Below are 25,440 nucleotides of genomic sequence, written 5' to 3' on the forward strand. Positions count from 1 at the left end.
GGAAAATATGAGAACGGGTAGAGAACTGAAGCCAATTTGAATACTATGATTGGTCATGGTGTGATAGGGGGCGGGGAGTGAGCAATTTATCCCACTCTGATTGGGTGAGTCAGGGGGCGTATTGGGGAATTCCCCGCAGGGCGGAAGCGCCTGAGCTCAAGGCAGAGCCCAGCGACTGGCGGGCGGCCGCGGGGGCCCCTGAGGCTTAGGGGGCTATGGCTGGGGTTGCGTGCTTGGGGAAAGCTGCGGATGCCGATGAGTGGTGCGACAGCGGCCTGGGCTCTCTGGGTCCGGATGCAGCGGCCCCCGGAGGACCGGGATTGGGAGCGGAGCTGGGCCCGGGGTTGTCGTGGGCGCCCCTCGTCTTCGGCTACGTCACTGAGGATGGGGACACGTGAGTGAACCTTGGGCTGCCAAACCGGGCCCTAGGATACGACATTTGATTCTTAATTATTCTCTGATCCCGAATTCCCAGCCTCTCCTAAATCTGACTTCCGATGTTAGACTTCTTGACCTCTAATGCGCAAATCTTAACCTTTAATAAAACTAATGTACTATCCAACTTTTTTCTAACCCAGTAATTTCTGACCTCCTTTCTTGAACTCTGATTCTCAGAGTTCCACATCCCTATCCATTGATCCCCAAACTCGATTTGATATTCCTGATCCCAGTCCTGAGACCTTTATTAGAATTGTAGCCCAGGCCCTTTCCTCCTGACCTCTAACCTCCGCAAATATTTCCGAAATAATACTTGGTCTTTGAATCTAAGATCCTACCTTCTGGACACTGATCTTCACATCTTACATTCAAAGAGAAAATGTAAACTCTATGATAGCAGAGATTCATCTGTTAAATACTTATAGAACACTACCACCGTTACTGGCCATTTTAGATGCTGGTGATGAGGTAGGGAAGAAAACAGAAATCTAGGGCCTGTGGAGTGTCCATTCGGGGTAGGGAGCATATAGAAAGAAAGGCTGACAAAGACAGAAAGGAAAGGAGGGGAAAAAAGAAAGGAAGGAAAAAAGAGAGAGAGAAGGTAGAAAAGAGGAAAGAGAGAAATAAAGAATGAACAAAAGAAAAAGAAAGACAAAGAAAGAAAAAAGAAAGACAGGAAGAAACAAAGACAGAAAAATGAAAAAAAAATATATATATATAAAAGAAAAAAAATGGTATGCCATAAGGTAGTAAGTTCTTTGGAGAAAAAGCAAGCAGAAAAATGAGACGAGAAGATGTTGGGGGGAGCAGTCAGGGAGAAAGAACAACTTTGGAAAGCCCTAAGTGAGGGATTGTACCTGGGGTTTTTGTGTGTTGTGTTTTCTGCTGTATCCCCTGTGACTCAACAGCGCCTGACCCATAGATGGCACTCAATAAACATTGATTTCAAAGAACCCACTTTACTTCATTAATTCTACCCCCTCACCCGCCCCCGAACCAACCACTTTCTATTCTATTGATCTCTGTTCTGACTTCCATTATTTTCTTACTTCTGCTTACTTTGGGTTTAATTCTTTTTCTAGTTTCTTAAGGTGGAAGTTGAGGTAGGTCATTGATTTGTGACTTTTCTTCTCTAAAAGGTTGTGTGCTATAAATTTTACCAAGTACTGCTTTAGCAGTATCTCACAAATTTTGTTGTCATTTTCATTCAGTTTAAGATACTTTATAATATCTCTTTTGATTTCTTCTTTGGCTGGTGGATTATTTAGAAGTTTGTTATTTAGTTTCTAGATATTTGGAAACTTTCTTTTCGTTGCTTTCTAATTTAATTCCATTGTGGGCTGAGAACATTCTTTGTAAGAGTTGAATCCTTTTGCATTTTTTAGACTTGTTTCATGATCCAGAATATTTTGTGTGCACTTGAAAAGAATATGGATTCTGATGTTGTTCGGTGTAGTCAATTAGAGGTTGTGTTGGTTTATAGTGTTGTTTTGGTCCACTATATCCTTGCTCATGATTTGTGTCTACTTGTTCTATCAATTATTGAGAGAGGGGTATTGAAATCTCCAATAATAATTGTGGATGTGTCTATTTCTCCTTGTAGTTCTATCAGGTTTTCTTTCATGTCCTCTTGCGTCATTGACCTCTCTGTCATTATGAAACGAGCTCTCTTATCCCTGGTAGTATTCCTTTCTCTGAAATCTACTTTAATATTAAAATACTCCCTCCTGCTTTCTTTTGTCTGACTGGTGGTAGCAGGATATAGCTTATTCCACCCTTTAGTTTGAACCTATTTTTAATATTTATATTTCAAGAGTGTTTCTTATAGGCACATAGTTGGCTTTTGCTTTTTTAGCCAACCTGACAATTTCTGCGTTTTAATTAAAGTGTTTAGACAATTTGCATTTAATTATTGACGTGGTTATTTTTGGGTTTATCATCTCGTTATTAGTTTTCTACTTATCTCATCTCTTCTTTGTTTCCCTTCTCTTTTTCTGCCTTCTTCTAGAACAGTACATTTTGTCCCATTTCTTTTGTTGGCTTAATTGCTTTAACGTTTTGTTTTATTACTTCAGTGGTTGCTCTGAAAGACAGGCAAGGCAAACTCTGGCCTTCAGGGAGAACCCAGCCAGCCACCTGCTTTTGTGCAGCTGTGAGCTAAGAACGTTTTTCACATTTTTAAATGGTTGGGGAAAAAAAAGAAGACTTTTGTGGTCAGTGAAAATTATATGAAATTCCAATTTCAGACTCCATAAACAAAGTTCTGTGGAATACAGCCCCGATCATTTGTTTCCATATTGCCGGTGGCTGCTTCCACATTACGGCAGAGTTGAGTAGGGGAAAGAGAGACCATGTGATCCCCAAAGCCTAAAATATTTATCTAGCCCTAGACAGAAAGTGTTTGCTGACTCCTGCTTTAGAGTTTATAGTGTACAACTTTAACCTTCAAACGATATTATTCCACTTCTCATAGAGTAAAAGAACCTTAGAATAGTTTATTTCTATATGTCCCCTCCCAGCTAAAGCTTCTTACACATGTGCTGTAAACCCCACAACATTGTTATTATTTTTGATGATTAAACAATTATTTTTTAAAAAATTATCTTCTAAAGAGACTTACATGATAAGAAAAAAATCATGTCTACCCATAGTGTTACTATTTTCAGCCTTCTCTGGCCCTTTGTATAGATCCATAATTCAATTTGATATAGTTTTCCTTTTGTTTGCAGGTTTCCTTCAAGGTTCCTTGTGGTGCGGGTCTGCTGGTGGCGTGTTGCTTTGGCTTCTGTGTATCTGAAAATATCTGTCTGTTTTATGTATTCATTTTTGAAAGCTACTTTTGTTGGGTTAAGGAATTCTGGTTTGACAGTCATTGTCTTTGAGTAGTTTAAAATGTTGCACCAGCGTGTGTGTGGTTTGTTTGTTTGTTTTGCATTGTTCTGTAGGCAAAATCTGTCATCCTTATTTCTACTCCTCCGTACTTAAGGCATTTTTTCTCTGGCTGCTTTTAAGATTTTGGTCTTTATCATTGGTTTTGAACAGATTCTTTTGTGAGGGGCCTTAGTGTACTTTTCTTCATAGTTCTTGTTCTTGGCAGTCATTCAGCCTCTTAAATCTATAGGTGTAGAGTTTTCAGCATTATTTCTTCAGATGTTTTTTCTGTGCCCCTCTTCTTTTGGGGACATTGTCCCAAGCTCGCTGATGCTCTTTTCATTTTTAAATATTCTCTTCATGTTTCATTCTAGAGAGTTTCTGTCATTAAGTCTTCAAATTCATTAACCTTTTCTTCTGTGATGTTAATCTGTTGTTCATCCTGTCTGGTGTTTTTCATTTCAGATGCTGTGGTTTTTATTTCTGAGTTCAACTGGAGTCTTTTTCTTTTATCATCCATGTCTCTTCTTAATGTTTGGAATGTATGAGATACAGTTATTCTTATTTGCTAATTCTAACATATGGGTCATTTATGGGTTAATTTGGTTGATTGATTAGTCTCATTACCATAATGTTTTTCTCCTTCTTTGCATGCCTGGTAATCTTTTATTAGATGCCGGACATTGTGGATTTTACTTTGTTAGGCTGCCAAGTGTTACGTTCCTATAAATATTCTTGAGTATGGTTCTGGGATGCAATTAAATCACTTGTTAGTAGTTTGATCCTTTCAGGTTTTGCTTTTATGATTTGTTAGTTGGGTCCTGAGCAGTGTCCCATGCAGGGCTCGTTATTCCCCACTACTGAGGTAAGTAAGACCTTCCAGAGTATTCTACCTGATGTCCTGTGAATTATGGGTTTTTCCTAGTCTGGCTAGTGGGAGCACGCACTATTCTTGGCCCTGTGTGAGTGATGGACACATTTCTCTAATCCTTTTGGATGTTTTTTTTTCCACCCCAGACTGGAGTAGTTTCGTCACACCCATGCCCTGATCGGTAGTCTCCTAAATACTTGAGAGGCCCATCTGGATCTCTAGGGTCTCTCCCCTTGCAGTTCTCCTCTCAGGTCCTCTGTCCTATGCCTGGCTACACCTATACTCAGCTCCGTCTCCTCACCTCAGGCACTCTGCCAAGCCCTGCCTGGGTTCCCTCCTCTCTGCACTGTGGCTTGGAAACTCTCAAGACAGTAAGCTGTGCCAGTCAGTTGAAGGGCTCACCTCATTTGTTTCCTGTCTCTCACTGTCATCATTGCATGACGTCCAGTATCTTGGAAACTGTTGTTTCATATACTCTGTTTTGTCTGATTTGTTGGTTAATTCAGATGGGAGGGAAACCTGGTCCATATTACTTCATCTTGAGAGGAAATAGAAGTCCTACTTAAGAACACTGATTAAACAAAGTTGCTGAATTAACTCTGACCTGATCCTGTTAGATTCCTGACAGCTAGTTCCAGAATTGTGGTCAATACCTCCTAGCACACAGTAGTTACTCCATGTTTGTTGAGTGAATGAATGCCAGAGTACTTGACTCTGCCTTCTGACCCCTGTCCTTATCCTCAGGGCACTGCACTTAGCTGTGATTCATCAGCATGAGCCCTTCCTGGATTTCCTCCTAGGCTTTGCAGCTGGAACAGAATACCTGGACCTGCAGAATGACCTCGGCCAGGTGAGCAGGTGGAGGAGGGTGTAGGGCTTGGGGGCCAGGATTCTCAGTATAGCCCCTAACCTGCCCTCTGCTCCTGCAGACAGCCCTGCATCTGGCAGCCATCCTGGGGGAGGCATCCACAGTGGAGAAGTTGTATGCGGCAGGTGCTGGGTTGCACGTGGCAGAGCGTGGGGGCCACACGGCGCTGCACCTGGCCTGCCGCATGGGGGCACACACCTGTGCTCGTGTACTGCTGCAGTCCCGCCCCCAGCGCCCCAGGGGAGCCCCCAATACCTACCTCGCTCAGGGCCCTGACCACGTTCCTGACACCGACCACACCCCTGTTGCCTTGTACCCCGAATCCGACCTGGGGAAGGAAGAGGATGAGAACGAGGATGACTGGAAGCTGCAGCTGGAGGCTGAAAACTATGAGGGTGAGGGTCCGCAGGCACGGAGACCGGCCTGGCTCCCTGGCAGGGTGAGAGCACCTGGCTCTGGGCTCAGCTCTTCCGACTCAACACCCAGCCCCATGGGGAATAATACCGAGGCCTCAGGGGTCCCAGACATCAGGATCAAAGACTCCCACTCAGGCCCCAAACTATTGAGAGTTGGCTCTGTAGGACCCAGGACCCCCACTTGGAGGCCCCAGACCACTTGGAACCCATAGGTCTAGAACTACTAGGTTAGATCCAGTTATTGGACTCAGTCTCCCCAACCGGAAGGCACAATGTACCTTAGATGTACCCCTCCCCCAACCATGGGTCTCAGCCCACTGAGGATGAGGGAACTCAAGGCCTAGACCCTCCGTGAGACTCTGGCAGCCCAGGTTCCCAGAGACTGACATCAGGGTTCAGGCACAGCCCTCCTCAGAGAGGCCTCATGGGAAGGAAAGACCCTGTCCACCCAGGGCCTGGCATCTGAATCTTAGCTCCCCCACCTCTGAGTCCGAGTACCTGGTACCAGGCCTCTCCAAAGAGGGACTAAGGTCATCCAGGACCCAGCGTTCAGGGTTCATCCCACCTACAAGGTCACAGGCCCTTCGGCTACTCAGAACCCAGGAATTTGGGGTCCAGGTTCTTAGTGAAGTATGACTGGAGACTATGGTTTCCTTGCCCCAAGACCCAGGCCTCCTGTCCTTAGCCCCAGGCTCTTGGGCTGTAGGCCTTGGACATCCCACAACTTAGCCTTCGGCACCGCCAGCAAGTTCCAGTTCACCTGAGACTTAGGCATTTGCGATGCAAGTGCCCCTTTGACATGCCCAGGAATTCAGGAGCCAAACCTCAAAGTCAGTCACCCTCAGGCCATGAAGCCCTTCCCCAGGATCATGGCATCCGGGACCCAGGGCCCTTAGCCCCCCCCCCCCATCGTCTGACACTAGTCACTGTTCCCCAGGCCACACCCCACTGCATGTAGCTGTCATCCACAAAGACGCAGAGATGGTCCGACTACTGCGGAAGGCCGGAGCTGACCTCAACAAACCTGTGAGCTGCCCTAGGGAGACGGTGTGGCAGGGTGGGGTTATCCCTAGAGTGGGCCGGGTCTCCTCTGACCGCTCTGCTGCACCCTCCAGGAGCCCACGTGCGGCCGGAGCCCCCTGCACTTGGCAGTGGAGGCCCAAGCGCCCGACGTGCTGGAGCTTCTTCTGAAGGCAGGTGCCGACCCCGCTGCCCGCATGTACGGTGGCCGCACCCCACTGGGCAGTGCCACGCTCCGGCCCAACCCTGTTCTCGCCCGCCTCCTCCGTGCACACGGAGCCCCTGAGCCCGAGGACGAGGACGACAAGCCTGGCCCCTGCAGCAGCAGTAGTGACAGCGACAGCGGGGATGAGGCCGTGAGTCAGGAGGACGGACTGGGCGGACCAGCTCGGGGGTCAGGGTAGATGGGCAGGTGGGAAGGGGGAGAAGAGAAATTAGGCAGCGCATTGAGCCTGACCTCGGGCTGCTGTGATTACAGAACTCAGGTGGGAGAGCAAGCAGTGGAAGTGGCCTTTACAGGGGTGTTGGGGGTTGCTCAGGCTGTGTGGTGGAGAAATGCAGGCGGCGGGAGAGGGAGAACTCAGGCAGAGGTAGAGCCCTCAGTCATGGCGACTGGTAAATAGGCAGCAGTGAGTGGACAGCAGTGTGCGGAGCGATTTTGTGGAGCAAGAGTTGGAGAACTCAGGCTGTGGGAAGATGAATTCAGGCTGTGGGCAGCAGTGACTCGAACACTGGCAGCAGTGGGCAAAAACCTTAGCCAGCAGTGAGGAGGTTTCTTTGGAGAACCTACAGCAGAGGCACTACCTTGGGCAGGCACGATGTCGAATGGTGGGGTTTGAGGAAGTCGGGTAAAGACAGAGGGAAGGGACACCCTAGGGGCTGTGGCTGCTGAGGAACTGGAGAAGCAACCAGGCAAGAGCCCAAACAGCAGCCATGGGAGAACAAGTCACCTTGAAAATGGTGGGTGGAGAACTAGGAGCAGGGAAGTTGAACTCAGGCTTCAAGGCAAGACTCAGTTCTTAGGGCGGGTGGGAGGACTTGGGGAGCAGGCAGGGTGGCAGCCGCTTGAACCCCTCTGCCTGGCCCTCTCTGCCCCCAGGATGAATATGACGACATCGTGGTCCACAGTGGCCGGAGCCCACACCGGCTACCTCCTATCCCAGTCTCAAAACCTCCCCCTGATGACCCCATCTGACTTGTTAATAGAATTTCCAATTTAATAAAATCCCAGTTCTGACACCCAGTGACTAGACTGATGGTCGCCTTCCTAGTCCTCCAGTTTTTCCCCGGGCCCCATCCCTCCAGAATCCAGTGCTATGCAGGAGCCATAGTGGTTTTCTTTGTGCTTTATTCACTCAGAAGGGTTGGGGTGGGTTGTCCGGGGGGTAGGGTATTTCCTGCATCAGTCTGAGCCCAGCCCTTCTACCCAGCACAGACCAGCCCTCAGGCCTGGTTCCAGAGCGCACCCCACTCCTGCAGTTGGGGAGCGGAGAAAGATGCGAGGTGGGGCTTTGGGAGTCAGCAGTTCTGAGCCACAGGGTGTGTGGAGGGACAGGACCCGGAGTCAGTGTTCCCGCCTGAGCTCTGCCCCCAGCATCTCCGTGGCCTTCTTCAGCTCCTCCCTCACGTGCTCCAGCCGCTCCACATCCTGCTCCTGGCGGAATCAGAAATGGGATGATCAGCACCCACCTTAAAATGCAGGCTACCTCAGTGGTCACCCATGTCAGCTCGCACAGTGGCAGCCAGAGTAGTCATTCTGGTCATCGTGAGCTGTGATGATGACCACAGTGGTTGCCACAACCCCGGAAGAATTACGTTGGCTCACATGACCAGTTGTGAGGTCTGTGGTGACCGCCAAGGCCAACAGCAGCAGACACAGGACCAGCAGAGGGGCCCAACTTGGATGCCATGACCCATTTGTGAAGTGACGGTCATTTTGGTTACTGTCACCAATCATGGATACATCTTACTTTCCGTGACCCAGCAATAGTGTCCAACTGTAGCCCAGTGAACCAGGCGCAGCAGCCACTTTTCTTGTGGCCAATTTGCTCATCAGGAACTAGCAATGGTGGCTTACTCAGATGCCTCTGTGCACCAATGTGGCCATCTGGGTTATGGCAATCTCAGAACAGAAGCATTGCTGGTCAGGGATAGGCTTTGGATGTTGCTGCCTAGTCCCTGTGTCCGTCCTGGTCACTGCGACCCATTCCTGGTGGATCTTGCTGTCTACGGCCCAACACCAGTAGCTGTTTCATGGTTACTCCACTGACACTGCTTTCCCCACTCACCTCCCTTTCCGAAGCCTCTTCCTTTTCCTGTGTGGGCTCCGTTTCTGGCTGGCGGAGCTGGTGGCGGTGCAGCGAGTCCTCGTGCCCCTCTCTTCCCCCGCTCTCCGGCCCCTGCCACAGGCTGCGGCCCCCACCCAGCACCTGCACACCCTTCTCCTCGGCCTCGAACCGGGCTGTCTCCTTGTCCCTGGCCTGCTCTGCCACCCGCTTCTGTGGGCGCCCTCCACCCTCTAGGTGCTGCTTCCACAGGCCCTGGAAGGTCTCCATGGGCTCCCTCTTCTTTTCCTCCTCCTCGTGGTCATCCTCCTGGCGGAGCCGGCTGTGGAGCTGCTCGTGGATGGTCTGTTCCTGCACCTCTGACTCATGGGTCCTCTCCTCGGCCTCCTCCTCTTCCTCATCCCTCACCTCCTGGCTGGACCTCATCTTCCCAGCCTCCCGCTTCTTGAAATCCCCAACCAGCAGGCCTTTCTCGGTGGACGCACAGCCGTAGGGCTCTGTCTCACACATCTCTGGTGGAGAGAGAAAGGTGGTTCTCTGTGCAGCCAGCTGGGAAACATGTCGAGGAGTTCTGGGGCCCACCTGACCTCCCAAGGGGGAACTGTCCGGAACCGGGAGAGAAGGCCAGGTACCCGGGAGTCTCTGCCCCTGTCCTGCACCTGCAGGGAGCCCCAAGGCTGGGCTGGGGGCCAGGCTGGACACTGGGCAGTGCCACACCAGCCCAGGCAAGGGGGCTCTGGGACGAAAGGAGACACCCTTTCTCCAGGCAGTGCTGCGCAGAATCCCAGGTGTGGCGGGGGCTCCTGGAGGAACTGGGGCCCAGGCCCTCCTTACCTTTGTGGAGGACAGCCATGCAGGGGCCTCGCTGGGCCTGGCCCAGCATCAGCACTTCTGTGACCACCTCTGCCAGGCAGCGGGTCAGCTGGGGGCGGAGGGTCAGAGGTGAGGTCAAGGGCAGGGCAGTTGGGAGTAAGGAGCACAGTTGGAAGGTGGGAGGGGCGAGGATCGTGGAGGAGGCTGGGCAGGGAGGGCCATGGCCCCAGGGAGATGACACAGGGCAAGGGGTTCACATTCCTCACCTCCTCCTTGGAGGGTCTTTGCGCCAAGGGAACAGAGATGGCTGTGGAAGGAGGTGAAAGCTGGGCTCGGATGCCCCAGGCGCTGTCCTCGGCACCGATCCCAGCTCCAAGGGCGCCCTGGTACTCACAGTCCCCTCCCCAGCCCACCTTTCAGGTGCACCGTCCCCACCTGTAAGCTCTGCCTGTGAAATCTCTAACCCGCCCCTGCTGGGTGCACCGTCCCAGCCCCCAGTCACCCGAGGCCCTGCTCCTCAGGCTGGCTGCTGAGGTGCCCCCTCCCCTAGCACTCACCTGCCCCCAGCAGCAGGGACAGTGGCAGCAACAGCAGCATGGCGGCAGCCCTGTGGCGCTGCATGGTGGCACCTGGACCAGGGTCCTCGGCAGCATCTCCTTATAACCTGCTCTGGTGGCCCCGCAAGGGAGAAAGTGATGTCGCCACCGCCCCCTCCCTGCCCGAGGCAGGGCAACAGCTGCAGGTTGCTGATCTGAGGCCCTCAATTATTCATGAGGACACGCGCCCTCTCCTCCTGCTTCCCGCACCTGAGCACCAGCATGGGGGGAGGGCATGGCCCCCATGGAAGCTCACCTGACCCCTGATGAGCTTAAGGCCTCATTGGGGGGTGGACCGGATTAGAATCCAGTAGCAGCCACATAAATGGACGAAACTGACTGATCCCAGGCAATTCCTACCCTCACCCGGTTTCCTCATCTGGAGAGTGGGATGCACAGCAGATTCCCTCAGAGGTTGGGGTCGGGTTCCACCTGACCCCCAGCTCCACTGCTGCCAGCCCCTCAGCCCTGGGACAGTCGCTTAACCTCTGTGATCCTGTTTCTTCATTTGTGCAATAGGGTCCGTGCAACCTACTCCACGGGTGAGGTTCCTCAGTGAGGATTAAGCAAATTAATGTGTGAACAAACTTAGGCAGTGGAAACTGTACACGTCCAAGCACCTTCGTGCCAGGAATTTTTATTGAGCACCTACTATAAGTCCAGCTCTCCTCTAAACCCTGGGGCTGCACAGGCGAGGACCTGGCAAACTTGGACATTGGAGAAGGGGGAGACAGACAATATGGGAATAAACACACGCCATGTAAGAAAGAAGGAAGTGACTGGTGTGTCACATGCTTGCGCATGTAGATACTGGGTGATGGGGGTTTCACTTTGGCCACGGTGGTCAGGAGTGGTCTCTGAGGGGTTGACACTTGGGCAAAGGCCTGAGTGACAAAACGAAGGCAACCACATAAGTTCTAGGGGGAGAGGGCCCAGGGAGGGGGTGGGCGAGTGCAAAGGCCTAGGCTGGGAATGAGTTTGCAGAGTTGGAACAGCAAAGCAGGTTGGGGGTGGCCAGAGAGAAGGGGTGGGGTGCAGAGGACAAGAGGCAGATCACGTGGGGCCTTGTGGATTACGATGACAATTCTGTCTTTTCCCAAATGAGATTGAGCCACGGGAGGGCTCTGAGCAGGGGGCCGTGCCCTGACGCAGGTGTTCACCGGGTCCCTCTGGCTGTGTGTGGGAACAGGGAGCAGGAAGACAGCAAAAAGGCTGTGTGACTCTCCAAATGGGATATAATGGTGCAGAGGACCAGGGAGGAGGCGGGGACAGAGCAAGGGCAGGTTCTGGAAGCCCTGTGAAGGCGAGGCTGCCAGGGGCTGCTGACTGAATGGACGCGGATGTGGGAGGAGTGAGGATGACCCGCAGGGCTGTGGCGCCCACATGCTGAGATGTGCTCTGGGGGTTGCTGGACACTTCCTGCCACGGTCCCTTTGATGATTCAGTACTTCTGAGCAATTGCCGAGCCCCGCCTGCCCCATCCCCCAAGTCAGCCAGGGCCATCTCCCTCCATCACAGATCTACAAAGGCCTTTGTTCTGACCATTTATTGGGAACTTTCTGCTAAGCACTGAGAGAGGGAAGAAGAAAGGAGGCTTGGAGGCCTCTCTCCTTCCCCCATCTCTATAGCCTTCAAGCCCCCAGATGTCCTGCTTCCCAGTGCAGGCTGGGCCCCCAATGACCACATGGCCACCAACTAATTCTGAGGAAATAGGGAACGAAGAGAGGTACGTCCTGGAGTCCAGAGGCCCAGGCGTGGAGCTGAGGTGAGGAATGCAGATGTCAGTGCAGGCCCAGGACAAGAGGTCCCAGGCGTCCAAGGCCCCTGAGCTCCAGGAAACAATGATGACCCTGGTGGCTGATGAGAATGAGTCCTCAGCTCAAGGCAGACTGGTCTGGGAGCCTGCGCTTCTGTGGCTGGTTGGGGCCGATGTACTGGAGAGGCACGTGGGTGGGGGCCGTAATCCGGTCGGTGCCTAGGTAGGGCTGGAGGGCAGGGGGCACGAGGACTGTGCCGTCCTGGGGACAGAGCAGGCAGGCCTCAGGATGCTGCCGCTGCGCCAGTCCTCCACCCTCTGCTCTGGGTGTGATCCTTCGACCCCCTCACCTTTTGCTGATTGCTCTCCAGGAGGGCGATGAGGAGGCGGGGGACAGCACAGGCTGTGGCATTCACCTGGGAGAGACGCATGCTCAGAGGGAGGCCCCAGGGAGGGGCTGAGGCGGTGAGGGTCTAGGAGAGTGGAGGCACAGGCGTGCAGCTATTCACCGTGTGGGCGAACTGCAGCTCCCCGGCCTCCGTCTGGAACATGATGTGGAGGCGGCGGCTCTGGAAGTCTGTGCAGTTGGAAGCACTGGTGACCTGTGAGGAGGCGGGTGGGCTGAGAGGGTCAGCTGTGGGGTTGCATCATCCTCTTTCCACGCTGCGTCCCCACGGGGGCAGGGGCTCACCTCACCAAAGCGGCCACGGCCTGGCATCCAGGCCTCAATGTCGAACTTGCGGTAGGCAGGAAGGCCCAGTTCCTGGGTGGGCATGTCCAGGACCCTGTAGCCATGGTGCAAGACAAGGTCAGTGAGTGAGAAGAGGAGGAGGGAAAAAAATGGAGGCTGATGGAAGAGAAGGCAGCCAAAATAGTGAGCAATGGAAGTGAAAAAGGAGGAGACAGTGGCACAGGAAACACCTCCGTGAGGCAGGAGGTGGTGATGGAGAAAGTGGTACAGGAGGAGGAGGTGGAAGCTGATGGGGGAGGAGGCGGGACAGGAGAAAGGCTGTGTGGCTGCAACTCCAGGCTGCTCACCGTGGCCATTCCCACCATCTATAATAATGGCAACCCAGATTTTTGTAATGGGTCAGAAAAAAGTCTGCAGTTCTCAGTGTCTTTTCAAAGCTACATGTGACTATGAGACAGGAAGTAGGCTTGCAACATCCAGGTCACCCCTTGAAGGGAAGGAGTCTGCCCTCCCCACCTTCACACTGGGTGGTGAGAAGTCATCTCGGACCATGTGGATGAGGCGACACCCTAGGGACTGAGAGCAACAGGAGGGGAGGGACCTCTGTCTAGACCCCGGAGTGCCCTGTGCCGCTTATGCTGCAGTTCCAATCCCACAATCCTGTGCAGGACTTCAGAGGTTAACAGGAAGACAGACAGCCTATATGTAATCTTAATACAGGGAAAAGGGGGCAGGCAGGAAAGGAGGGAGCACTTTCATCCCCTCTGTACCGGAAGTGCAAGCCCAGCTCCGTCAAGATCTCCATCTGAAGGGACAGGAATTCCTCCAGCAGCTGTGAGCTCTGCTCCAGTCCAGGGCCTGTCACCCCGAACATCTCCACCTGGAACAGGGCAGGGAGCACAGGAGTCAGGAAGCCCTGGGCTGTTGGGGTGACCCCCCTCAAAGTCCCAGCTACACCAACCTTGGTAAAGTGGTGCACTCGATACAGCCCCCATGGCTCCTTCCCTGTGTCTGTTTCTGCCCGGTAGCAGGTACTGGAACAAACCATCCTAGGGGAGCAGGGGAGGTGGGGTCGGTCAGGGAAGGGAGAGGGAATGTCACAGGTGGAGACAAGGTCTAAAGGAACTGGGCATCACCTGATTGGCAGGTCCCTGAAGGCCACGGAGTGGTCCATGAAGTAGCCTGGGAGAAGAGGGGGACAGGATGAGTCAGCCAGGGCCACCCTCCATCCAAAGGAAACCTTTGTGAGAATTAGAAAAGGTCTCCCCTCGGGCAGACATGACCTCACGTCAGGACCTGTGGTTGGATCCTCACTGTACTGTTGCACAGTGAACAACCTGCCCACTGAGAGTAAGTAGCCACTGGGGGGGCAGGCAGACCCGCCCCAGGGTGCTCCTGGTTGTCCCCCCTACAATCCTTCCTGCTCTGAGAACATGAGGGGTCCTAACAACCCCTGCCCCCCAGGCAGGTGCTCACCTGCAAGCCCCACCTCTGCTGTCCCAGCAAGATTGAGGTCTTCAAAGCGGGAGGGGTCGATGTTGTAAATTTGGGATGGGTTAGCATTTGGTGTCATCCCACAGCCTTCCTGGAGAGGCGGCCAAGCACAGAGGTCAGAGGACAGGTAACCTGAGTGTCCTCCATTTTGCAGTCACAACCCCTCCTCCTTCCCTGGAAGCATCTGGAATCACTCTGGCCCCCCAGTTATGGCCTGATCCCCTCAAGCTGGCCCAGGGAGGCTTCCTTAGGGCAGGTGGGCTCGTGTCCCTGCCTGGGGCCCCTAGAACAGGGTCTGACACCCAGCTGGGCATGGGGAGCAGGGTCCTGACTCACAAACACAGCTCCTCGGAGAAGGTCTGGCACCATCATGGGGGTGAAGCCCTGTGAGCGGGAGGGAAAGGGCTGAGAAGCATGGCCAGGACCACCAGACCCCAGGCTCAGGCCTGGAGGAGAGACACCGCAGGGTGAGCCAGTGGCAGCACCTCGTCCATCCCACTTCAGAGGAAACCGAGGGAGGTCTGAGAGGCGGGCTTAGGGCTGGTGTCCCTGGGTGGTATGATCTGGGTGAGGAAACCATGAAACACTGGAAGAGGGCCCCAGTGTTTCATGGTTTCCTCACCCAGATCATACCACCCAGGGCGGCCACAAATGTAGTTCAAAAGTACAGATGTGACCAGGTCCCTCCCGTGGCTCCCCAGGGAGCATCCAAGTCCCTTGGCACGGCCGACACCCCGTGCATTCAGCCCCTGCGACTTCTCGTTTCCACAGGTGCCACGTTTCCCCAACACTCCCTTTACCCCAAAGGCAGGCGGTGAGGAACAGTGGTTGAAAGTGTAGGCTCGAGCCTCGAGCCTCCACACTAGTCGTGAGGCCTCGGGCTACTTACTCTCCTCTCGGGCCTCAATTTCTCCGTCTCTAAGGTGAGGATAATACTAGCACCCACCTCATAATGTTGCCATGAGAATTAAATGTGTCAGTGATACACGTAAAGCTCTGAAAACAGTGACTGGAACAGAGGTCACACCCCCTCCCGCCCCCTCCAGGCAGACCTCCCATCCTGGCTCATACCCGGTGGACGAGCTTGTTGAGTGTGAAGTTGACCAGGCCGTGCTGCAGGAGGGCCCCAGCCCCACGCAGGTAATAGGAGCGGTGGCCGGACACGTGGGACAGACGCCTGGGAGACAGATGGGAAGACAGGCGAGGGCATGAGGGCCAGGGCTGTACCCCAGAGCAGAGCCCCAGCTGCCAGGCGGTGGGGCTGGGCATCAAACATTCATGCTGGGAGGAGCGCTGGCGGTTCCAGGCCCCGTGCAGAGCCCATGCTGAGCCCCGTGCTGAGCCCCGGGAGGCAGAGCCGGCAGCCAGCTGCTGAGGTGGGGAGGGCTGGGCGGAAGGGGCTGGGATGGGGCTCACTTCTGCCGGATGATGTCGAGTTTCTCGGCGATTTCCAGGTGGCCTCGGGGTTGGAAGGAGAATGCTGGATGTGGATAAAAAGAATGGGGTATAAGGGGGAGAGTGAGCCAGGGAGCAGGGGCAGAAAGACAGGATTAGAGACAGTGGGAAGAAGAAAAGGAGAAGGGGAAAGAGAGAGAGGAAGCAAGAGAAGAGAGAGACACAGAGAAAAACAGAGAGAGGATATGATGGAGGCAGAGAGGAGAACACATAAAAGAGATGGGAAGGCAGAGGCGGAAAACAGGGAGAGAGAGAGGAAAAAAGGAGGAAATACTGGGAGGAAGATAGAATCGGAGAGGGAGACACACAGAGGGCTGGAGAGGGAAAGCCCCTGAGAGACTGGCCAAAGCGAGGTGGCCAAAGTGAGAGACAGACAGACAGATATACACGTTAACACACACACAGCGGGGACAGGGTGAGAAGGCCCGATGAGAGGGAGAAGGAAAACAGAACCGCCTTGCAGAGACGGCGGGGGGCCAGCACAGGAAGACGGAGCCGCCGCCCGAAGCGCCTGAGGTTTCACCAGCCTAGTGCAGTCCTGGACCCCAGGAGCCCTGCCCCTGCCTAGGGTCCCTGGGCCCAAGGATGGCCCACCTGGCTTGTTTCCGACCACATGGAGCACTCGGGCCTGGCTCTCGTCCCCGACAGGCTGCAGAGACAGCAGGTGTCAATGGAGAGGTGGCACTGGGTGGCCCCTGCCCACCTCCATCCCCCCGCCACTGCCCAGCATGGCGCTCACCACGTCTGGGTGGGTCTGGTTGGGCAGCCTCAGCGCCCGCAGGTAGAACTGCTCCTCGAGCTTGGCCTCCCTGGGGTACAGGAGCACAAGCCGCTTCCGGATCTCCCGGCCACGCGCCCGCAGAGTCTGATACTGGGGGTCCTAGGGGCGAGGCGAGCAGGGTCAGCCCACACAGGGTGAGGAGTCCCCCAACCAGTGTGACCTGGACCCTTGCCAGCAGAAGCTCTGTGGGAGACACTTGTTGCCTCCTCTTTTGGCTCAACATCCTGAGTTTCCTTTCGGGCACCTCCCCTTACCACCACATGCACGTCCATGGGGACATGACTCAGCCAAGGATTACTGGAACGGTTCACAGCCTTGGCCACAGCGATTGGCCAAAGACAAGCACATGACACAAGCTGAACTCATGAGACTTGGACCCTGAATGATGGCTGGAGCTCTCAGGGACATGGTCTCCTTGCACCCACCCTGCCTCCCCATTCCCTGGGGGAGAAAGCCGGTCTGGGAATAAGAGAGAAGCAGAACCAAATACGGAGCCAGGACCAGAATCCGGCTGTACCTGAAGATTTTTAGTTTCAGAATCTAGAGCCCAGTTTTCTTTTTTTCTTAACCTTGTTTGAGCTGTCACACACCTTGGAGGCACTGTGACTGATTCGGTGTCCGCGGCCCACCCCCGTGGGGACAGACATCCCCTCCCTGCAGTACCTGCTGCACTTGACTGCCATCCTGGTTCACCTGGTGGGAGAGACAGGGCGATTAGGCTGACGAAGCTGGGGCTGGGGAGGAGGTAGAAAAGGGGGTGAGAGGTCAAACAGGTCCAGGGCATATGAATTCCCTGCTGTGCCAGTGCCTGGCTGGGTCCCTCCTTGACTGTGCCTCAGTTTCCCTGTCAGTTAAGCTGGGAGGAGGGAAAGAGAATATCACACCACGCTGGCAGCCCCATTTATGGGGTGCTGCCTCGTGCCTGGTTCGACACAGGGGGCTCTTGCATGGTCCTATTTCTTTATCACCCACTCCACGAGGTCAGCGTCAACATGGCCTTGTTTCATAGCTAAGAACGCTGAGGCTCGGACAGGTAGCCTGTGAGCGTGTGTTTGGAAGCCTGCAGCCAAGGGCCTTTGACACACTGAGCCTCCTACACCCTGGGCAGCCAATGGAGTCAGACAGACCTGAGTGCTGGGCACTGGCCAGCTATGTGCCTTCCCTGCTTTGAGCCCCCAGTGTCCCTGTCTGTGAAATGGGGTGATAACGGGGCCTCTGGAGCATGGCTTCCTTAGGGAGAGGCATTAGCAACTCACTGAACAGTAACTGAGATCGACTGTGTTGTGTTTGTTGGCTGCCCCTGTGACGCGTGTGGCCAGGCCTGGCACACACGGTGGGTCCCTAGGAGATGTAATCGGTGTCACGAGAGGCCCCGAGCAGAGTGGTGAAAAGCAGCCTGCATGCCTGGATGTGAATCCTGCCTCCCCGCTTCCTGGCTGTGGGGGTTGGGCATGTTTTAGCCTCATGACGCCTCAGTGTCCTCAGCTGTAGAACTGGCTTTGTACTGTCCCAGTCTCAGGGTTGTCGTGAGGATTAAGAGTAAGGGAAGCATCTAGAACAGTGCCTGGCACACAGTGATCGCTATATGAACGTCTCTATTATTTTTATGATTATGTTTCAGCCCCCTGTGGCAGATGCTGTTGGCTAACTCCACCTCACTTGCCCTCCTTCCTCCTTTCCACAGACCCTTGACTCTGTTTCCTTTCTGGGCAGCCTGTAGTTCTGGGAACGTGGGCCTATGAGACTTGAGGGGACTCTGCTGGACGCCGCAGGAAAGGTCTCCCTACTCTTGGAAAAGGCACTCAAGCCAGGGAAATCCTGTTTTCTGCCTCTGGCAGAGTCACACAAAGACGCTATACTACAGCAGCCATCTTGGAATTGTGAGGGGAAACTGAGGTCAAATAACCTCACTGAAGTCACAGGTGGAGAGAGAGAGGGACAGAACCTGGGCTGGGCATGCTGGAGAGCGGTGATTCTTTAGCCCCAGGGACACCTGGCCCTGGACCGCTGTGAGGTAGTGAATGTCCACGTCCTCCATGTTCCCGTTACCAGAGCCAACCCATGAGGACCCGCGTGCTCACCAGCAGGGCCCGCACAGCCTCAGCCACGGAGCCCTTCTCCTCTTCCAGGCTTCGGATCTGTTCCCGCAGCTGCCTCAGCTCCTGCCACGTCGTGATCTGGGGGTGGACAGAGCAGGAAAGGATATGAAGCAGCCACTGTCCTTTGCCTCTTCTGGCTGGAGGCTCATCCCACCAGCCACCTGGACCGGCAGTGGCAAGGTGGAGACGCCTCACTGTCCCCTGGTTACCAGTCCTCGCTCCTTCCCCTCAGTCCTAAGCCCCCTGATGTTTCTCTTTCTCAGTCCCTTGGACTGGACATCGGACCCAGAAGAGAGCTGAACAGGACAACATCCTAGGGGACGCAGAGCACGAAGATGAAATGGCCTGAGTAGACTTTGAAGGACACGGAGCTGAGGTCCCCACAAGCACTTGCCTCTCTGCTCCCACGTGAGAGCAAAACGGCCTCTAGCTGAGGGCCTGTCACGGCGGCGAGCCCCGCACTCTGCAACACGGGGGTCCGGAGCCACGAGAGAGACCGGCACCCCAGCATCATTTCTCGGACACGCCTCCTGGCATGGAGGCCCTCTGAGCACCCTCTGTGAGCCCGGATCCCTGGGCAAATCCCTCTGTCCCCTCTGGGTGCAGTTTCCCTTGGGCGAAATGGTATGGACACTGTCTCATCGCCCCAGGGTGGTGAGGGGAGGGGGGCGGCCACAGGGTGGGCTGCTACTCGCTTGGCGGCTGCCCTGGACGGACCCTGGACACGTCACACCGTGTGCAAAAGCAACTCTAGGAAAAGCATCTCCCTCCAGGTGTGCTCCTCCTCCTTAGGGACGACCCGACCCACCCCCACCCCCGACCCCAACCCAGAGCCCTGGGCCTCCTCCCAGATACCACCCCAGTCCTGCGGCCGGGCATCACGTCCTGTCCTTTCTGCCTCATGAACATCCATCAGGTCTGTGCTTCGCCCTCCCCACCCATTGTGCCCCATCATTTCCCACGAGGATCCCTGTCCGAGCCCCCCCAGCCTTCAGGCTCGCCCCCTCCAGTCTGGTCAGAGTTCTTACACAGCCCCTCTCCTGCCAGAAAGCACCCACAGGCCCCCAGTGCCGCAGGAACAAATCACATCCCTTGCTATTGCCTACAAAGCTATATGCCACATCCTTCTCCACACTGTATGCCCTAAAGAAGTGTTTTTCAAGCTTTGGGATGTGATCCATTAGCAGGCTTTAAAATTGATTTAGGATCTCTAAACCAGCACTTTGAAAAATTGTGGTAAAAATACATAAATTAAGCATTTTAGCCATTTTTAAGTGTACAGTTCAGTGGCACTAAGTACATTCACAGGGTGGTGCTATCATGACCCGTATCTACCTGCAGAACGTTTTCATCTTCCCAAACTGAAACTGTGTACCCATTACACTAACGCCCTTCTCCCCTCCCCCAGCCCTGGCACCCACCATTCTACTTTCTATGAATTTGACTACTCTAAGTACCTCATATAAGTGGAATTTTATAGTATTTTGTTTGTTTGTTTGTTTGTTTGTGACTGGCTCTTTTCACTTAGCATAATGTCCTCGAGGTTCATCCATGATGTAGCACCTGTCAGTATTTCCTTCCTTTTTAAGGCTGAGTAATATTCGTGTGTGTGTGTGTGTGTATTACATTCTGTTAATCCATCCGTTGGGTTGTTTCCACCTTTTGGATGTTGTGAATCTGTTCCAGGTCCCTGCTTTCAGTTCTTTTGGGTACATACCCAGAAGTGGAATTGCCGGGTCACATGGAAACTTTAATTTGTTGAGAAACTGCCAGACCATTTTCCCATAGCAGTCAAACATTTATTTACATTCCCTCCAGCAATGCAGAGGGTTTTAAGTTCTCCACATCCTTGCCAACACTTGATAGTTTTTGTTTTTTTGATAACTGCCATTCTAATGGGTGTGTAAGCCAGAATGTTTAAAATTAAACTGTAACACAACATAATATATTACACAGAATAAGAGCAAGAATTGTTAATGAAACTTTGGTTTCAATCTGGGGTGTGTGTACTGGGTCAGGACGTGAAATACACTTCTTACTCTTGGCCATGAAGTTTGAAAAACGCTACTAAAGGGTGTAAAACTCTAAATTACCTTCATTTCATCCTACCTCTAGGCTTTAGTAAGTGCTGGTCCCTCCACTTGGGATGCTCCTCTCCTGTTCCCCTGGCTAACCTTACAAATTCCACAGATGTTTGCCTAACACCACCTCCGTCCACCTCGTCCACCTCGTGAGAAGCCCTTCCCAGTACTGTGTCCTCTGTTCTGTCTTCACAGCACTTACCAGAGATTATGTTTTTAATTGTATGTTAAATATCACTCTTTCACTAGACTGTGAACTCAAATTAACTTGCTCATGAGTAAGCACAGCACTGGTTGTTAAGACTGGATTCTGGGGCCAGACACCATAGGTTCAAATTCCCACTCTGGAACTTACCAGCTGCAGGATCTTGGGCAAGTTAATTAACTTCTCTGAGCCTTAGTTTCCCCTCTGATAAAATAGCGACAATATTGGCACCATCTCACAGGGTTGTAGCAAAACTTAAGTGAAGTTAATATGTATAAAGTGCTTATAACAGGATAGTAAGGGAGCCCATGAGAGGGAGAGGAGGATTTGGGGTCTCCACCATCCTCAACACGCCAGCAGGGCCTAGAAGTATAGTGACCCGGGTTCTATTCCTCAAAAAGTAGTATATAAGTGCTAGATATTTCATAATTATTCACCACTTTATTCTCAACAGCTGGAATAGTATGTACTCCCTAAATATCTGTTTAATAGAACCATTCAATAACTTATTTAACTGCCTGCTTCGTGTGCGGCCGGTGCAGGACTCCACCGCTCAGTCTCCAAAGGCAAGAACCAACCCCTCCTCCTCCAGCCCCGCCCCGACCCGCCTAACTCACATCCCTGTCTCCCCTTTTCCTTTGGATTTGGCCTCAGAATAAGCCTGGCCATGAAGTCACAGGGCATTTGCACAAAGTTCCTAGCGCAGAATCGGTACCTAGCAGCCTTTATGGAACAGACGCATAATAGGTGTCTAGCCAGCAGGCCTTAGCACTCAGCGCTTCCGCGGGAAGCAAGAACACGCTCGCTGCACTTGGGAAGGAACTAAAATTCCGGCCAGGAGTCCGCCCCCTGCTGGAGAGTATCTTGTAAGCCCACTTCGTCCGTAAAGCCAACAGCCAATAGGCAAAGCGCTCCGGCGGACGTCTGCCCCGCGCAAGCGTACTCACGATCGCCGGCAGGTCTTCCGGCCGCAGCTCCCCCTTACGGAGCTCCAGGGTACGCGCGGCCTCTTCAGGAAATGCGCACAGCGGCTCCATGTCCAGCTGAGGGAGCGCACTGTAGCCCTCGCGTGCATGCTCGTACAGGAGGTTCCGGTCTCCTTTCCCCGCAGCGAAACTTCTTGGGTTCTGGTTGCAGACGCAGCCTCCCCGGGGCAGGAGCCCCCGGCAGGCCACCAAGGGCCATAAGCGCCGCGCTATGGATGCAGCCATCTTGGACGAGGGACAAGGAGCCACACACTTTTCGTCCCGCCCACTCCGCGTTTAGACCAATTACAAAACAACCGTCCTGTGGGACTAGCCAATCAAGACCTTAGAAGGGCTGAGCACCTCCGGTATCTTAAAAAATTTTTAAGTGACAAAACTTGACCGAGATTGATTCGGTTGTGGCCCAATTGCCATCTGTGTCCCGCCCCTTTGGAGTCTGCAGGAGGCAGAACCAGCCAATCCCTGCCGTGCTAACCCCCGGCAGTAGCTGAAGCTGTTTTTAGCGTGTCTGCGGATCCTGCTGGGGTTAGTGAGGTCGAAGGAGTCCTGGGGTCTTCTAAACCTCCTCAGCCCTCTGCTTAGTTTTCACTTTCCTCCAGTATGCGGGAGGGGGCAGTTGGGTTCCCGAGAGTCTACTCAGAGGAAATTTCTTAGGTTCAACCAGAAGACCCCGAGAGCAGGAATGGAGAATTTGGACCCTCGCCCTACTGCGGACGCTTTTCTCTTCTCTTTTCTGAGTCTCTTATCCCCTCAGGGACGCTGCAGGCGGCGGGATGTACTGGTCCGGCTTTCTCCGTACCCTCAACACGTCCCTAAGTTATGGTAAGTGGGGGGGGGGGGCTTGGGTCGCAGAAACGAAGCTGGATGAAGGTTATCCCCTCTGAGACTTGTGTATCTCCACCGCAGCCCCGAGGGAATCAGGGTTTTAAATCAGGGTTGGGATGCGCGCTGTGCTTTGGCGGAGCTCGGGCTGCAGTAGCAAGATGTGAGAAGTTGTTGAGTTGGGGCTACTACACAGCAGGCGAGTACCAGGAGTTGGAGTCAATTGTTAATTTCTTCTGCGAATGCCGTACTTACTAAATACCTCCCATAGGTGAGACATCCAAACAAAGCGTTTAAGTCATTCATTCATGTGATATTTTTCAAGAGTCTTGTATGTGTCAGGTAGTGAGAGTGACGCTTTATTTATGAACTCATTCATTTAATAAATGTAACGTGCTTCTCATGGGCCATGTCCTTTGCAAGGTATTTCCTTCACTGATTTACTCTGCAAACCTTTATCGAGCATCTTCTGTTTGCCACTCACCAAAGATCTCAAGGCTTGGGCAAGTCAGGCCTGTACCCTGCCTGGAGAATCTGGGTGGCTTGACATGCAGATCTCATGGTAGTCTCTTCTAGAAATATCTCATCCTGTTTGAAGATCCTTCTCTACCTTGAGATATGAGGACATATGGAAATACACGGTAGGGCAAGGATCTGCCCTGGATATGGAGGGAATTGTGAAGCTTAAGTGTGAAAGGACATCTGTGCTTATGATAGGATGGACCTCAAAGCTCTGGACTGGGAGCTTCAAGAGAGTGTGACTGTGTCTCCATTGTTGGGACGAGGGCACAGTAGGTGCTCAATGAATGTTTGTTGAAGTGAATCCAATTATCTTTGAATCTTTTTACATCCTACATCCTACCTGTGAGCAAATCCTGTGGGGCCTCATTTTGGCCCTTATGTGAGTAAGATGGCACCACAGGAGGGCTTGATCAGAGGAGGTGATCGGACCCAGGTGTCCCCAGGGTCCCTCTGGCTGAGTGTTGGAGCAGACGGTAGGAATGGGGAGACCTGGGAGGAGGACACAAGAGAACAGGGTGGATAGACTGAAGTGGGTGCAGTGGAGGAGGGAGAAAGGGTTTATGTGAAAGTTCTGCTGACAAGATCTGCTCAGGGGGTTGGAAGTGGGTGTGACAGGAGGAGGAAGAGAATTACCTCCCCGGAACACCCATAGAGTTGGTGTGGGGAGCTGTGAGTTAATGCAAGTATGATGCAGGAAACTGTATGTGACACAGTGTGAACCTGTTTGCTTTTATTATTCTGTTTAAACAGCATTAAAATTAATACCTTCCTTACAGAGTAAAATGAGTTAATTTATGTAAAATCCTTAAAATAGAATCTGACATGTGGTTGCTCAGTAAATGTTATTACTATTGTTTGTGAGCACCCCTAGATATAAAATGCATCCTTGTAAAGTGCTTGGAATGGTGCCTAGAACACCAGAATTGAGTCTCTAATACTTATCCGTTCATTGGGGTAATAACCCTCCCTCCACCCTCTCGGGTGTGTCTCTCCAGGCCTAGCCCTGGCTCCCCGGCTCTGGGCCACCCGCCCCATGGCCACTCTGAACCAGATTCACCGCCGGGGGCCTCCGAAGTGGCCGTCTCCCGGTCCCGGTCCCACCGAGGGTCGGCCGCAGCTGAAGGGTGTGGTTCTGCGCACGTTCACCCGCAAACCCAAGAAGCCCAACTCGGCCAACCGGAAGTGCTGCCGCGTGCGGCTCAGCACAGGCCGCGAGGCCGTCTGCTTTATCCCCGGAGAGGGCCACAGCCTGCAGGAGCACCACGTCGTACTTGTGCAGGGCGGCCGCACCCAGGACCTGCCAGGCGTCAAGCTCAAGGTCGTGCGTGGCAAATATGACTGTGGCCATGTGCAGAAGAAGAAGTGACTGCCAGGGCCACACATGCTGGGGTGCATGTGGAACAAGACCCTTCCTGCAGTATCCTTGGGAAGTCGCTGGTCCTGGTTCAAATCCTGCCTCCACCTCTTCCATCAGAACCACCAATCGCCCCTGGGGGTCCTGGGTGTAAATTGAAAAAAGGTGCCCTTTGCAAACATGTACAGAGTGTTGGTGCAAAGGGCCTCTTCTGTCGTGACTGTACACTACCACCATCTGATGGGAAGAGGTTGTAATAAACACACAGACCCTGTGGTTGTGATGCGTACGCCTTGCCCGTTATTCGCTGTCTGGTCTTGGCAGCTGACATCCCCTCTGGGTCTCAGTTTTCTCCTCCACTCACATCATTTTTGTTGGGTTTGGTGAAGATTAAATTAGACACTCTACATGCAAAGCACATGCAGATGGTTACATAACCGTTTTAAGCTTTGGAATCATAGACCTGGTTCCCCTTGGGGGCAGCTGGGCTGGGAAAGGAAAGCCCCGCCCTCAAGCTTCCTCCTGAAAAATGGCAGTAATTGTAATGGTGATGAAGGGACATTGAAAGGATTAAATGGGGATCGCTGCTCCTTAAGTGGAAGCTTCTCTGTTATTCTCAGACTCAGCACACACCTGGCTTCTAATCCTGCCTCTAGCCCTTAGCTCTGTGGCTTTCGGTTTATTGATTCTAGTCCCTGGGCCTGTTTCGTCCTTTGGAAATGGTCCCAAGAGTAATACTGGCCTCGCCTGACCACATGCTTGGCCACCACGGTGCTTATATCCTTGGGTTCTGGAGCCTGATACCTGAGCAAGTCCTGCCTCTCCTGCTTGCTGGCCAGGTGACCTTGGGCAGGTCACTATACTCTGACTAAATGGCTTCAATAACGGTGCCTGTCTGAGCTGTTTGGAGAGCTGGCGTGGGAGCTGCTCAGTGCTACCTGTAGCCCGCCTCAGTTTCCAGCACAGCACTTAGCACGTCTCCTAAAGTTCTCATGATTGGGAAGATCCCATGAGGC

General features: G+C 53.2%; 4 protein-coding genes across 6 annotated transcripts; 2 read left to right on the top strand and 2 right to left on the bottom strand.

Annotated features, from left to right (window-relative positions):
- The first annotated feature begins 142 nt into the window (after window positions 1–142).
- On the top strand, window positions 143–7,728 carry NFKBIB (NFKB inhibitor beta). Its single transcript, XM_016165255.2, has 6 exons — window positions 143–394; window positions 4,925–5,030; window positions 5,110–5,443; window positions 6,402–6,490; window positions 6,580–6,840; window positions 7,584–7,728. Exons 1-6 carry the CDS (start codon window positions 216–218, stop codon window positions 7,677–7,679), a joined length of 1,065 nt encoding a protein of 354 aa, XP_016020741.1. The 5' UTR covers window positions 143–215; the 3' UTR covers window positions 7,680–7,728.
- Window positions 7,729–7,821: 93 nt separating this feature from the next.
- Window positions 7,822–10,660, bottom strand: CCER2 (coiled-coil glutamate rich protein 2). 2 transcript variants are annotated; one of them, XM_016165258.2, is made up of 5 exons: window positions 10,140–10,660; window positions 9,849–9,889; window positions 9,604–9,691; window positions 8,773–9,281; window positions 7,822–8,138 (listed from the first exon to the last, which is right to left on the bottom strand). In XM_016165258.2, exons 1-5 carry the CDS (start codon window positions 10,201–10,203, stop codon window positions 8,049–8,051), a joined length of 792 nt encoding a protein of 263 aa, XP_016020744.2. In that variant the 5' UTR covers window positions 10,204–10,660; the 3' UTR covers window positions 7,822–8,048. The 2 variants fall into 2 exon arrangements, with proteins under 2 accessions (XP_016020744.2, XP_016020743.2); XM_016165257.2 differs by having other exon boundaries at window positions 7,822–9,281.
- A 1,049-nt stretch (window positions 10,661–11,709) lies between these two features.
- SARS2 (seryl-tRNA synthetase 2, mitochondrial) lies at window positions 11,710–22,055 on the bottom strand. The gene is made up of 16 exons (XM_016165254.2): window positions 21,688–22,055; window positions 18,437–18,532; window positions 17,019–17,048; window positions 16,314–16,454; window positions 16,169–16,223; window positions 15,536–15,599; window positions 15,191–15,296; window positions 14,456–14,503; window positions 14,102–14,210; window positions 13,762–13,807; window positions 13,587–13,674; window positions 13,396–13,505; window positions 12,626–12,719; window positions 12,444–12,536; window positions 12,285–12,350; window positions 11,710–12,196 (listed from the first exon to the last, which is right to left on the bottom strand). Exons 1-16 carry the CDS (start codon window positions 21,949–21,951, stop codon window positions 12,053–12,055), a joined length of 1,554 nt encoding a protein of 517 aa, XP_016020740.1. The 5' UTR covers window positions 21,952–22,055; the 3' UTR covers window positions 11,710–12,052.
- On the top strand, window positions 21,943–24,713 carry MRPS12 (mitochondrial ribosomal protein S12). 2 transcript variants are annotated; one of them, XM_016165260.2, is made up of 3 exons: window positions 21,943–22,073; window positions 22,481–22,548; window positions 24,066–24,713. In XM_016165260.2, exons 2-3 carry the CDS (start codon window positions 22,500–22,502, stop codon window positions 24,434–24,436), a joined length of 420 nt encoding a protein of 139 aa, XP_016020746.1. In that variant the 5' UTR covers window positions 21,943–22,073; window positions 22,481–22,499; the 3' UTR covers window positions 24,437–24,713. The 2 variants fall into 2 exon arrangements, with proteins under 2 accessions (XP_016020746.1, XP_016020745.1); XM_016165259.2 differs by lacking the exon at window positions 21,943–22,073 and adding an exon at window positions 22,127–22,251.
- Window positions 24,714–25,440: the final 727 nt, after the last annotated feature.

The sequence above is a fragment of the Rousettus aegyptiacus genome, unplaced genomic scaffold, assembly GCF_014176215.1.
Source record: "Rousettus aegyptiacus isolate mRouAeg1 unplaced genomic scaffold, mRouAeg1.p scaffold_m13_p_14, whole genome shotgun sequence".
Classification (NCBI taxonomy): domain Eukaryota; kingdom Metazoa; phylum Chordata; class Mammalia; order Chiroptera; family Pteropodidae; genus Rousettus; species Rousettus aegyptiacus.

Bases quoted from the DNA above. Each gene is read 5' to 3' on its own strand.
- NFKBIB (XM_016165255.2), top strand. From the start codon at position 216: ATGGCTGGGGTTGCGTGCTTGGGGAAAGCTGCGGATGCCGATGAGTGG. The intron at 5,444-6,401 runs GTGAGGGTCCGC...ACTGTTCCCCAG, and splicing joins GGAGGCTGAAAACTATGAGG to GCCACACCCCACTGCATGTA. The intron at 6,491-6,579 runs GTGAGCTGCCCT...TGCACCCTCCAG, and splicing joins GAGCTGACCTCAACAAACCT to GAGCCCACGTGCGGCCGGAG.
- CCER2 (XM_016165257.2), bottom strand. From the start codon at position 10,203: ATGCAGCGCCACAGGGCTGCCGCCATGCTGCTGTTGCTGCCACTGTCC. The intron at 9,890-10,139 runs GTGAGTGCTAGG...CTCCTTCCACAG, and splicing joins GTCCCTGCTGCTGGGGGCAG to CCATCTCTGTTCCCTTGGCG. The intron at 9,282-9,603 runs GTAAGGAGGGCC...TCTCTCCACCAG, and splicing joins CATGGCTGTCCTCCACAAAG to AGATGTGTGAGACAGAGCCC.
- SARS2 (XM_016165254.2), bottom strand. From the start codon at position 21,951: ATGGCTGCATCCATAGCGCGGCGCTTATGGCCCTTGGTGGCCTGCCGG. The intron at 17,049-18,436 runs GTGAGCACGCGG...CTCTCCCACCAG, and splicing joins AGGCTGTGCGGGCCCTGCTG to GTGAACCAGGATGGCAGTCA. The intron at 12,351-12,443 runs GTGAATAGCTGC...CGTCTCTCCCAG, and splicing joins AGCTGCAGTTCGCCCACACG to GTGAATGCCACAGCCTGTGC.
- MRPS12 (XM_016165260.2), top strand. From the start codon at position 22,500: ATGTACTGGTCCGGCTTTCTCCGTACCCTCAACACGTCCCTAAGTTAT. The intron at 22,549-24,065 runs GTAAGTGGGGGG...GTGTCTCTCCAG, and splicing joins CAACACGTCCCTAAGTTATG to GCCTAGCCCTGGCTCCCCGG.